The 12,973-nt window shown below is 36.6% G+C and overlaps 1 protein-coding gene across 1 annotated transcript in view; it reads right to left on the bottom strand.

The window, feature by feature from the left end:
- COL22A1 (collagen type XXII alpha 1 chain) overlaps positions 1 to 12,973 on the bottom strand; it is a 523,255-nt gene that overhangs the window by 89,402 nt on the left and 420,880 nt on the right. Inside the window, exons 40-43 of the mRNA XM_027845270.1 lie at positions 8,846 to 8,881; positions 7,948 to 8,001; positions 2,354 to 2,398; positions 682 to 729 (exon numbers count right to left, since the gene is read on the bottom strand). Of these exons, the coding sequence (XP_027701071.1) occupies positions 682 to 729; positions 2,354 to 2,398; positions 7,948 to 8,001; positions 8,846 to 8,881 (183 nt within the window). The remainder of the gene's footprint in view (positions 1 to 681; positions 730 to 2,353; positions 2,399 to 7,947; positions 8,002 to 8,845; positions 8,882 to 12,973) is intronic.

Here is a 12,973-nt window from a genome sequence, read left to right as displayed (position 1 = left end):
CTCTGATGCAACAGTTTCCTGTTAGGTCTTCTTACCTCATTATCTTCCTCTCCTGAAATCTATTTTTCTTACTGACACCAGACTAATCTTCTTTATGTTTAGATCTTCATGTCACTCTTCTGCTCAAACTCATTCCATGGCTCCTGATGGCCGACTCAAACAAAATCAAAATTCTCTAAAATTAAAGGCCTTCCACAATTGGGAATCACCTTGCTTTTCCAAACTTACCTCAAACTTCTCCTTTCCACAGCCCTCTATCCTCTAATCAAACTGGACTATTCTCTGTTGAACAACCAATATTTTAAACCCAGCATGTTGTCCATCACCTTTGCTGCCTCTTGAATTCCTATTTATCCTTTGAAATCCAATATAAATTCCATTTCTCCCAAAAAAAGCCTTCTGCTTAGCCTATAATAATCATTTTCTCCCATAGACATAGCATAGTACTTTGTTTTGTACTCCTTTAATAAACGTGTCACTTATTACTTTGTATTATCATTATCTACATATAAATTCTACATACCCTTTAAGACTATAAGCTCCATGAGGGCAGGAACTACCTCATCTAAACTTTGCATCTTCACTAGCACTTACTACATTGCCCTACACACACAAATAATAAACATAAATGTTTATTAAATTTTAATCAATTAAATTGAGGAACATGAAAAAGGCTCTTACCTTCACTAAGAGGTTGAGATCCTCTGGAGATAGAAGAGGAGAGGGACCCTGTCAAAAGAAAGAGCTACAATTAGGATATCTGCAAGAGAAAGATGGTTTTATTTAAAAAAAAAAGGCTGGGGGGGACTCATATAGGGACACACAAGAACTTGATTATAGTTTACATTTCCTCAAGAGTAATAAGGGCAGTCTTGACATAGGCTGTACCAAGTGTGGGAAGCCCTACTCAGAGAACACAAAACATGAATTACCAAGATAGAAATCAATCAATATAGGCAAAGTTGAATCTGAGCAAAAGATGAGGCCAATGGAAAACCAATTCCTAAGTTCATCTCTATAAACCTCTTCATCCTGTCTCCTTTCATCCTTTTCCCCAACAAGACCTTCTAAAATAATAGCTAATATTTTTATGACATTTTAAGGTTTACAAAGTGTTTTATATCTTATCTTATTTTATTCTCAAAATAAGTGTGTGACGTAGGTGATATCATTGGTCAAATTTTAGAGATGAGGAAACAGTGACTAGAGAGATTAAGTGACTTGTCTAGTGTTGGTTATACAGCTAGTAACTGTCTGAGGCAGGTTTTGCACCCAGGTCTTCTTGAGTCTAAATCTAGCACTCCACCCACTGCTGTCCTAATTGTCTATCTCCTCTCACAAAAGGTCAAAATGACCTGTTCTCATAGGATCTAGAAATGAAAGTGAGCTTATAGGTCATGTCCAGTTCTCATTTTATAGATCAGGGCCTGAGACTCAAAGATATTGAATAATTTTCCTAAAGTTCAGAATGGTATTAAGTGAGGGTGAATTTATAGATTCCATCATAAGAGAAGACTTGGTGGAGGATGGTGGGGAGAGAGTGAGTAATTGAAGTTTTCTTGGGGAGGAAAGATTAGACTTGTTATAACTGATCCAAATATATACTAGCTGTGTATGTATTCAAACTCTACTGCAGAGAGTACAACTACAATAGGCTGATCACATTGTTTGAATACCAAACATACACTTGCCTAAACAACTATTTTATGGAGAACTCACACAGGATAAGCACTCACATGGTGGTCAGAAGAAGTGAGACAAGGACACTCTCAAGGTCTCTCTTAGGAACTTTGGAATTGATTGTGTGACATAGGAGGCCCTGGCACAGGACCACCCAATGTGGCATGCCCTTATCAGAGAAGGGGCTGTGCTTTATTAGCAAAGCAGAATTGAAGTAGCTCAAAATAAATGTGAGATGTGCAAATTTAGAGAATCCACTCCAGATGTTCACATGGACTATTTGTATCTGACCTTTGGTAGAGCATTCCAAGCTCACATTGGTTTGATCAGTCACAGTTGGACACATTGTAACTTGACTCTAACATAGTGATGTCCTTTTGGTTCCATAATATTTCAATAATAATATAATGATATTGAAATATTATTGAATATTGAATATATATATATATTATTTGGTTCCATAATGTTTCAATAATAATATGGTTCCTCCATATTTCAATAATAATAATAATAATAACAACAGTGGTTGGTCAGTTGTTGTCCTTTGTTCTTGAAGAGTATATATCCATAATAACTTCTCATGTGAAGCAGGGTTTTTTGATGGTACTAATATAAAAGAAAAAAACAAGATCAATTGGGGCTTTAAAAAAAATCAAAGAGTAAGACAACTTACTGGTTTTCCTGGTGGTCCTCTTTCTCCTGGATTTCCGGGTAGACCCTACAAAAGAAATAAACAAAGATCTTATTATATTGGCTACACACAGGCCATTCTTGTGTTTTGACATTTTCTTCTTCCCATGACCCTTGCAAAAGTGATCCATAGGAAGAATGGGAATCTTCATTAATGAGAAACAGTGACAAGGGCACTCAGAAGACCTGACTGCATGCCCTAGCATTAACTTTTATTAGATGTGTGACCTGGAGCAAACTATTTAAACACTCGGAGCCTCACTATCCTCATCTGTAAAGTGTAGGTATTAGTCCTTCTTTGCCTCATAGGTATCCTGTGAAGACCCAGTGATATGTCTATAGATGTTTGTTATAAATATAAATTGATATGTTAATCTTTATGTTGGAAGTTTCTAGTGCAGAATAAGTGTGCATAGAGGGGTTATAGACATAGTTCATCTTATCCTTAGGGACAATAATCAATAGATTACAGGAAGGGAGAATTCTCTTAAACATGAGGGCAAACTTCCACAAAATATAGAGCCAACTAAAAATGAAATTAATGGTTACATAGTGGGATGAGATCCCTGTCTCACTAGAGGTTTTCAGATATAGAACTGATGCCTACTTGCCAAGGACATTATTGACACTGTAGACAGGATTCATGCTTCCAGTGGGAGTTGGATTAGAAGACCTCTGAGGTCCCTTATAAATAAGTTCATTACCCTTGACATTATAGAAGCATCTGGGTTTGACGGTTGTTAGGGGGGATATGGAGGACAGTAGAATATGAAAAAGCATGATCTTTAGGTCAATATACAATCTTTCATTTTTTTTCCTGTTCACAAGGAATAAATAGTTTCTGTACTAGGAAAATACAAGTCCCTACTGTTCCTATATAATTCTCCACTTTTGCCTGACATAAGAATCTTGGCAGTTAGTTAATTAATTATTTTACTACTTGCTAAAACCTGTCAGAGATTTCTACTTCTGGTTTAGCCATCAGAAGCCCAGGTAGCTTCAAGCTCAAATGAGTCAATGGAGGAAACAGAGGAATTTACTGAGATTTTGACAAAGTATTTAATAAAGTCTCTTTGGTGATGTCTATGGAAAAGACAGAAACAGGCTGGATAGAAGTACAATTCAATGCATTTGGAACTAGCTGAATGACTGGACCCAAAGAGTACTCATTCCTGGACTGTTGTCAAATGTGATGGAAGTCTCCAGTGGAATGAGAGCCATCATAGAATTATGGATGGAGAGTTTACAGAGCTGGCCTTAAAACCAGGTTCAAGTTCAACCCAGGACATGAACTACCTGTTTGACCTTGAGCAAGTCATTTAACTTCTCAGCACTCAAGGCAACTTTCTAAGACTAAGGTACATACAGAGAAGGTGTTTACTGGTATTGATAGGAGTATCCTCACCTGGGAGTTCCCCCACACCAATGAAATTTACAGATTCAGGCTATTCATCTACTTTCCAGATAAGTGCCTGAGAGGTCTCTGCTTGATTCTAAGATTTTTTTTTTTTACATTTTTATCAATGATCACAATAAGGGCTTATGTGGCTTGTTTATAAAATTGTAGACGACACAAGAAGGAATTACTAATTCACAGGAAGAATAAAGATTCAAAAAGAAGTGAATGAAGTAGAATGTTAAACTGCAATGATGGGATGAATTTCAGTAGATCAAAGTAAAGAAACACTCTTGGATTATTAAAAAAAATCAGTGTTGTGGCTCAAGAATAGTTTGTTCAAAAAAATAACTTGGGATCTTTGAGAGTCAGCAATACTGAGACTACAAGGCATCTGTGACTTCTTACATGTGAATATTTTCTCTATGGAGATCATAGTCCATCCAACCATCCCCATTTATCCTGTTTGACTGTTGCCCATGATCTCCCATAAATTCACAATGACGATCCACCCAATATTTGGAGTGCTTCCTTAATCTCTCTTGAGATCATCAAGTTGACCAGGGTGTCCACTGGTTGTCCCTTGGTGTCTCTACATGACTAGTCTACATTTTTAGACATGCATTTCTTTGATTGTATACTTTTTATTTTATTCTTCATAATTCATAAAGGAATTAATAATTTTTTGTTTCTAATGTTTTACAGCATGATGACATCAATCATGCAGCTAACTCTTCATTGTCCTTTGGGTTATCCTCAAATTTAATTTCTTTGGAGACTATAATATTCCATGACTTGCAAACACAACCACACAACATCATTGGAAGAATTTTGGCATTAAAAAAGATCTGCCTTTGTGGCAATGAGAGGTCTGAAATCATTAAAAAAAAAAGAAAAAAAGAAAAAAAAAACCCTTTAATTTCCCAAAGGCCATATAGTGAATTGAGGAAACTCATTGTCAGTATTCAGCTACTGTCACATAATATGTGGGTATATGTATATGTGTATGTGTGTCTATATATATATATATATATAAAATATGTGTGTGTACATTTTCATCCATAATTCCACTATATATATGCACATATACATATACATATATACACACATATGTACACATACACAATGTGTATATACACATATTTGTGTGTATAATGTATATATGCATGTAGTTGTTGTTGAGTCATTTCAGTTGTATTAGACTCTCCATAACCTCTTTTTGGGGTTTTCTGGGCAAATATACTGGAGTGTTTTGCCATTTCCTTCTCCAGGTCATTTTACAGATGAGGAACTGAGGCAAATAGGGTGAAGTGACTCCCAGGATCACACATCCAGCAAATATCAGAGGCTGGATTTGAACTCATGAAGATGAGTCTGATTCCAAGCCCAGTGATTTATCTGTAACACCACCTAGCTCCCCCTGTATATGTGCATACTACACATACACACACACACAAACACATATACAATGTGCATATCTATATATGTATAATCAACATATCTGCATCTCTCTATCTCTCTATCTATCTATCATCTATCTTAGAGTTCTAGAAGCCATCCATCCATCTATATACCACAGCGGGACAACAGGCATTCTTTGTCTACTTGGTTTTCCTGTGTCTTAGCTTTCCAGTAAGACCAAACTGTGTTGAGGGATTTGGGATCTCATTTAGGAGGTTCTGCAATATTCTAGGCCATGATCTAATCAGAACAATGACACCTGCATGGTGGGTACTCGGAACCTGGGTACCTGGAAAGCCTTACCATCTAGAGTGATTGTCTCTTATACTTGGATTCTATGTTGGATCTCCTCCATGACAGTGATAAACATCTTTTGAGCATGACTCCTTATTTTACATCTTGCCTGATACTAATGATTAGTTATCAAATTTTGTTATCAAACATAATTACCTCTGTTACATTTTGCAAGAAATCTTACATAATTTTTACATTATGAATGACAGACACCTTATTGGAGGGAAACCAGTTAGAGTGGAGTTTTGCTCTATCAAAACAAAAGTTTATATATATGTGTGTGTGTGTGTGTGTGTATGTATATATGTATATATATATACATATGCACATATACACATAGATATACATAGATATACATAAGCAAAAATAATAAGCATAGTGGGATCTCCTATATGCTACACATTTTATTAAATTGTCCATTGTATGATTGTAAAGCTTTTATTTACTATGAACTATTACTTGTGAAAGCCTTATTTTAGGAAGAATATTGACGAACTGAAATGTGTCTAGAAAAGAGTAAATGAGGCAATTAAAAGACTGGAGTCTATGTCATAGAAAGATTGACAAACAGAACCAAGGACATTTAACCTTAATAAGAGAAGGCTAAGCATGTGTAGCAGGGTGGAGGTGGGAGGATTATCACTTGTATCCAGCTATTTGAAAGGATTTCATATAGGAGATTTACCTTGTTTGGCACTGAAGAGCAAAGCTAGCACCAATGGATGGAAGTTATTGGAAAGCAGATTTTGTCACAAGATGATTTTTCTAAAATTTAGAGACATTAATGAATTAAGAGGGGTGCCTTGGTAGGTGGGAAGTGCTCTAATGGGCATTCATTTATTGTATCCCTTCCTGGAGCTGGCTTGACACATGTCATTAATTAGGAAATGTGCTAGGAAAAGTAAAAGACAATTTCTAATGGGAACCATGCTGAGAGGGATAGCTAGCAGATTACGTGATTGTAAAGATCTGCTAGGATCTCAAAAGGTTAGAATGATGGGTTAAACCTACGAATGTAAAATTCAGTATGGCAACATGTAAAGTTCTCTATATAGACTTAATAAAAAAATTTTTTAAATGATAGAAACTTAGCTAGATAACAGTTTTTGTGAGAAGCATCTAAGCATTTTAGGGTACTGTAAGGTGAACATGATTCAATAACATTACATGATAGCCTCAAAAATGCATATTTTGCAGGTATTACGAGTAGGTAATAGCCCCTCTGTACTCTGTCCCAGCCAGATAACATTTGGAGTTGTAGTCTATTCTGAGCACCACAATACCAGAAGGGAATTGAGAAACTGTGGTTTGTTAAGATAAGGGTTACCATAATAGTCAAGAACAACAGCAACAAACATTTATATAATCCTTACTATTTTCCAGGCATCTAGCTAAGCACTTTAAATGTATTAAGTCATTTTATCCTCACAACACCTCTAGAAGCCAAGTTACTACTATTATCCTCTTTTTATAAATGAGAAAACTGAGGCAAACAGAGGTTAAGCGACTTGTCATTTAAGCTAGTAAGAAGCTAGCAAGTCATACAAGCTAGTAAATATGAGGCTGAATTTGAACTCAAGCCTTGCATGTTTGATCCACTGAGCCACCATATATAATGAAGAAAATGGGATAATAAGCCCATAAAAGAAAATAACAGGTGGGATATGAAAAGCTTCCATATGGAAGAGGGATTCTACTTTTTTTTTTGGTTGGACACCAAAAAGTAGGACCAGGAGCAATAAAAATAAGGTATAGATAAAGGGATTTTGACTCAATGTATTAAGAAGTAGAGCCATTTGAAAGGAGAATAGGTTCCCCCTGAAGGTATTCCGTTTTTGATTGCAGGAAGACTTTAGGAGAAAACTGGATTATACCTCATCTGGGATATGACTGAGGGGACAGAATCCGTTGCTTCCTTGAAGATTCAAATCAGGTGCCCCTTTCTACATGAAGTCTTTCTTGATCCTCACTTCCTACCCCTCACTTGTTAGTGCAGTCTCTATAAAAAGGTTACATTATCTATTTTGCATATTTCTATGTATATACATGTTTGACTTTCCTATTAGACTATAAACTCTTTGAGGATAGGGACTATTTCATTTTTTACTTTGTTTTCCCAGCACCTAGAATAATAGTCCATAGCAAGTACTTAATAGATGCTTATTGATTAGTTGATTGATTTAATAATGGACTTATTAGGCTTACTAATGGTGTAGTGAGAACAAGCATTGACTGGGGAGTCACGGAATCCCATTTGAATCTGATTTCTGCTGCTAGCTCACTGTCTGGCCATAGGAGTCACTTCTGCTCTCTTAGCCACAATTTCCATAATTAGGGATTGGATGAGTTGATGTTCATGTGGTCTTTTGAAGATCTAATAGTTTATAAATTCATGATTGTAGAATACATAATTTCTATTTACTTACATCTTGTCCAGCTGGACCTTGTGGACCTGGGAATCCGGGTAATCCTCGAGATCCCTGAGTAAAAGAAAAAGAAAAAAATACCCCTTGAATATTAGGGAATACATATACATATGCTTACATAATATATGCATAGTTGCACATATATGCATATATATACATAATAATACATATTCATGGATACACATGAGTATTTTATATATGAAATTAAGAAATGTTTTATCAATCTGTGGAATCTGAAACATGAGGCTACTTTGTCCTAATATTATTCTACCAGACCACAACTTCTCATCATTTCATCTCTGTGTTTCAGCCTTCTTTTTAAACCTATAATTTGTTCTTATTGTTATCTTCAGTCTATCCACACTTCAGTCCTTTCTCTGGTCATTATCCTTGCACTGACTAAATTAACTTTATTCTTTTCCCAAACTCAACCCTATAAACCTAACACCAATAATTCCTTTGATTTCAACTCATTCTTAGCAATTATCACATATATATGAATATGTGTACATGCATATGTATACATGTATTTGTGTATACATGTATATGTATATATGTATTTGTATATGTGTGTGTATATTATATATATATTTTATATATATATATATGTACACATACACATGCATACATACACTGTCATACACATATAGTTGTCACCTTTTAATGTTTTCCTGGTACCCAGGAGAACATTCAAAGATGTTAACTTTTGATAGTATCTGTTAAAATAGTAAAAAAATCATAACACAGTCACTAGCTCATTGAAAGGATCCTCATGGGGGAATCAATAAAATGAGGGCTATATGGATTGCAATCTACACTGATGGAGGCAATACTCAACCAAGCACCCCAACATATTGCTTATAGAAATGTAGCCACTGTTCAGTCACATTGTACTTACTGGGGGTCCTTTTTCTCCTGGTGGTCCAACGGAGCCCTAGAGACAAACAGAATGAGATATTCCTTGAAATTGGGCTCAATACTCAACTCCAGACAAGACTTTCATTTTCACCTGAGATGGAGGTTGGCAGCCAGACAGCCTGGGTTGCAGTGGTGGTGGTGGTGGGGGAAGTGAAGAGAAGACAACGTAATGGGGAGGTATGTATCAGCTGAGAAACTCTTCAACTCTGTGTAGTGTGTGGTCTTGTAACTGAAAGGCAGTGGTTTGGGTTTCCAAGAATTTCATGCTTTTAAGGCACCTCGAGTGGAGCTAGAAAATGAATGAAATCACTGACATCTCCCTTGTGATTGGGTTGGCAGTGGGGTCATTCTCAAGAGGAAGCAAAATTGTGGGGCAGATTAATGGCTGATTTGAATGAAGAATGTTCAGTTGTTCACATTGGGATCATGTGAATTCATTAGGATGAAAGAGCATCTTACTCATCTTAACTTGGAGCTAATGTGAGACTGTATTTGGCAGCCTTTAGGCAGCTGAACAAATAAATGGGAGAGAAACACAATACGGCAACCAAGTCAATATGGCTCTTCCTGAAGCAGGAGTAAATCCTACTGACATTTTCTTCAATTTAATATCTTGATTTTTTCCCTAAGAGCAATAATAATAAAAATAATAACAATGACTAATATTTCCAGAGAGTGTCAAGATTTGTTAACTGCCTTCTATAATTGATTTTTGCTCAGACCTATGATTCAATGTTTGTAAGGAATTTCCAGCGTAAAAACTCCTTCTATCAATGAAAATCAGTGACTTGTTGATGACTCAAAGATAGTTATAAATAAGTTTTGTAGGAATGTCAAGGGGACATTGGCAATTTAAGTGACTTACTGATATTCAGATAGCTAGTATGTGTCCAAAGTGGCACTTGAAAATAGGTCTTCTTGACACAAAGGCCAAATCTCTGTCCTCTAAAGTACTTTGCCTCCAATGAACTCATTTCATAATTATCAAAATTTGATTCAACCTTTATTAAACATAGTATACAGAAAACTGACCCTGAAGCCAGGAAGACCTGTGTTCCAGTCCAGTCCCTGAAACATACTGGCTGTGTTGCCCAGGGTAAGGCATTTTTGTACAGCTCTCTAAGGTTAAAAAATTGCAGAGAAGGTGCCAGCCTGCAATAGTAAAGGGAGTATCCTTACCTGGTAGTTCCTTGTATTAATAAAAATACAGACGTGGTGTACATTTTTTACATGCTAGGTATTGCTCTAAGTATTATGAGTACAAAGGCAAAAAGGAAGTAAGTCTTTACTATCAGTCAGCAAACATTCTACTGAGGGATGTGATATTGAGTAAAGTAAAAACAAAGTATTCACAAAGCAACAGAAAATAAGTTCAACTAGGATCAAGTGCATTTTATCCTGCATAGTCTGAACTTTGGATCTACTTGGATATACTGTCAACTTCTTATTCATGCTGGCAAGCCAGGTCCTCACGGGGTAGCTCCCATGTTTGCCCTTGGTATGTTAAGAGTCAAGTCTAAGAGTTGGTGGGGAGGTCTTTTCTATAACTCTATAGCTCAAAAGTCCCCACTGGTTGGGAGTCCCCCAAGCATTATCAGCCAATATCAATTAGCCAAATGGACTGAATTGGCTTTTAGGAATCAGATTTTTACCAAGGGGTAGATAGTGAGAATAGTTTCTACAACACTTTTCAGCCCTTCCCTCAAGCAGGGGCACGCTTTTCAACAAGTACTTACAAAGTTCAGGGGAAAATGGGTTCAACCTTAGAACATATGATGTAACAAAATGGGTAATTCACAGCTCCTTGAAGGCCTTTGTCTGGGAGTCCTTATGATATTTCCCTTAAATATTGCATAGCTTTCTACTGGGCTCCTGGGAAGGCTCTGTAGTTGCCTTTCCTGAATGTACCTAGTTTGTCCTTGGCTTTCTATGTAGGTAGAAACTGCTGCCAGCCACTGTTATTTCTAGATTTGCTGCTAAAACACTGATGAGAAGTCCAAATTTTTCACATATTTCAAAGTATAAAGGATCTTCTGGTCTAGCAGTTTGGAAGTGGGAGAGAGGGAGGACTTCAAGGCTCCTCCCCTCCCCCACCAACAAGTGAGTCCCGCAGTGGCTTGACTAGAACTGTCTTCTTTTGGCTCACTACTCAAATCCTGAGATCCAACCTAGAACTCTTCCCCTCAACTCCAACTACTGACCTCTGTCTTCCTTTAAGTTCCAACAAAGATCCCAGCTTTTACAGGAACACTTCACCTACACCTTTCCAATGCCTTCCCTCTTTTAATTATTTCCTTCTTATCTTGTATATTGCTTGCTTTGTATATATATTGTTTACATGTTGCCTTCCCAATTAGATTGTAAACTCCCTGAGGGCAGGGACTGTTTTTTGCCTTTTTTTCTGTATACTCAACACATGTTTGGCATGTAGTAGATGCTTAATAAATTGATTGATCGGCTTCTTATTTTATGCAAAGCCTTACAAGGTATGACTGAGTCTCCTCAATCAACCTCAACACATTTCTTTCATAGCATCATTTCATTTCACCCAATGGCTAGGAACATTCTACTCCTTCTCAACTTGGTAAACTACATTATTCACATTTAGTTCAATATCCTTTGACTGATTTGATATGTCTCATCTGACAAAGTTATCAGGGTGTAGCATCTCATTAGTTAATAGCTAGCATTTATATAGTACTTTAAGGTTTAGAAGCATTTTTCAAATATTATCACATTTTATCCTTACAAGAACCTTCCAAGGTATTATTATTGTCTCTATTTTGCAGATGAGGAAACTTAGATAATTAGAGATTAAGTGACTTGCCCAGGGTCACACAGTTAGTAAATATCCAGAGGCTAGATACTTCCATTGGGGTAGGAGTGATTGATTGGTTCAATCAACTCTGCCCTTAAATTCACAATAATCCTGTTAAGTTAAAACTTATACTTATTGTAATACTATAGTTATTATATATACTATAATGATTATTGTCCCTATTTTACAGATGAAGAAACTGAGGCTTAGAAGCGAAGTGACTTACTCATAATCACTCAACGAAACGGTCTATTATGAATCAGAGGGGCAGCTAGGTGGCGCAGTGAATAGAGCACTGGCCCTGGAGTCAGGAGGACCTGAGTTCAAATCTCGCCACAGACACTTAACACTCACTAGCTGTGTGACTCTGGGCAAGTCACTTAACCCCATTGCCTAGCAAAATACAAAAAAAAAAAAAAGAAAAAAGAAAAAAAGAATAAAAAATAATATCTAGTCATCAGATAATAGGATTTAGATGGAAAAAATCTTAGAGGTAATACTGATGACATTCTATTGGCATAGTTATTTGCATGCATGCCTTGTCTCCTCTACTACACTGTAAGGTCTGTGATTTCAAGGGTCATGCCTTCATCTCTGGATCAGCATATCCTCCCACAAGTACAAAGCCTTGTGCATAATAGGTACTTGCCAAATGTTTGTTGAATTAGATAGAAGATTATGCTGGCCATAAACCTTACCAAATAAGAAAGTGCCAGAGAGCTGAACTTGCCAATGGTGAAAAAGAAGACTGTACAAGTGAAATCCCTGATCTACTGAAGTGTTAAAGTGAATATCAAAGGGTGGAGAGGGCAGTGGATTTAGAGTAATGCCTTTCAGGAGCTTACAAACATGTTAAAGATATACACGACAAGATAAATAACAGTAGAGGGCCATCTAGGCTAAGTGACCAGTTCAGAAAAGGGGAAGAGGTCAGAGTAGGAGGGAGAAACCCAGGTCTACTGAGTCTTGCTTGGTGGCCTTGATATCCTCTCAGATGTGAGTTTGAGATAGATAATTTAGTTCAAAGAACCCAGTTCAAAGTAAAATGGTCAGGAAGGCCTTTATAAAGCAAGAAGGACTCGACTATTAAGAGGAACTGGGATATAGTAGGAAGAACACCAGATTTGGGTTCCAAAGAGTCTCTCTGAGACTTTTACTCAATTCAATCCAATAAACCTTTCTTAAGACCTATATTCTATGTCCAGCATTATGCAAAGTGCTATAGATACAAACACAAACAAGAAAGAAAGAAAGAAAGAAAGAAAGAAAGAAAGAAAGAAAGAAAGAAAG

Source organism: Vombatus ursinus, unplaced genomic scaffold, assembly GCF_900497805.2.
Source record: "Vombatus ursinus unplaced genomic scaffold, bare-nosed wombat genome assembly UNPS02005236.1, whole genome shotgun sequence".
Taxonomy (NCBI): Eukaryota; Metazoa; Chordata; class Mammalia; order Diprotodontia; family Vombatidae; genus Vombatus; species Vombatus ursinus.
The sequence above is the reverse complement of the archived record's forward strand: the minus strand, read 5'-3'. Positions and strand labels throughout refer to the sequence as shown.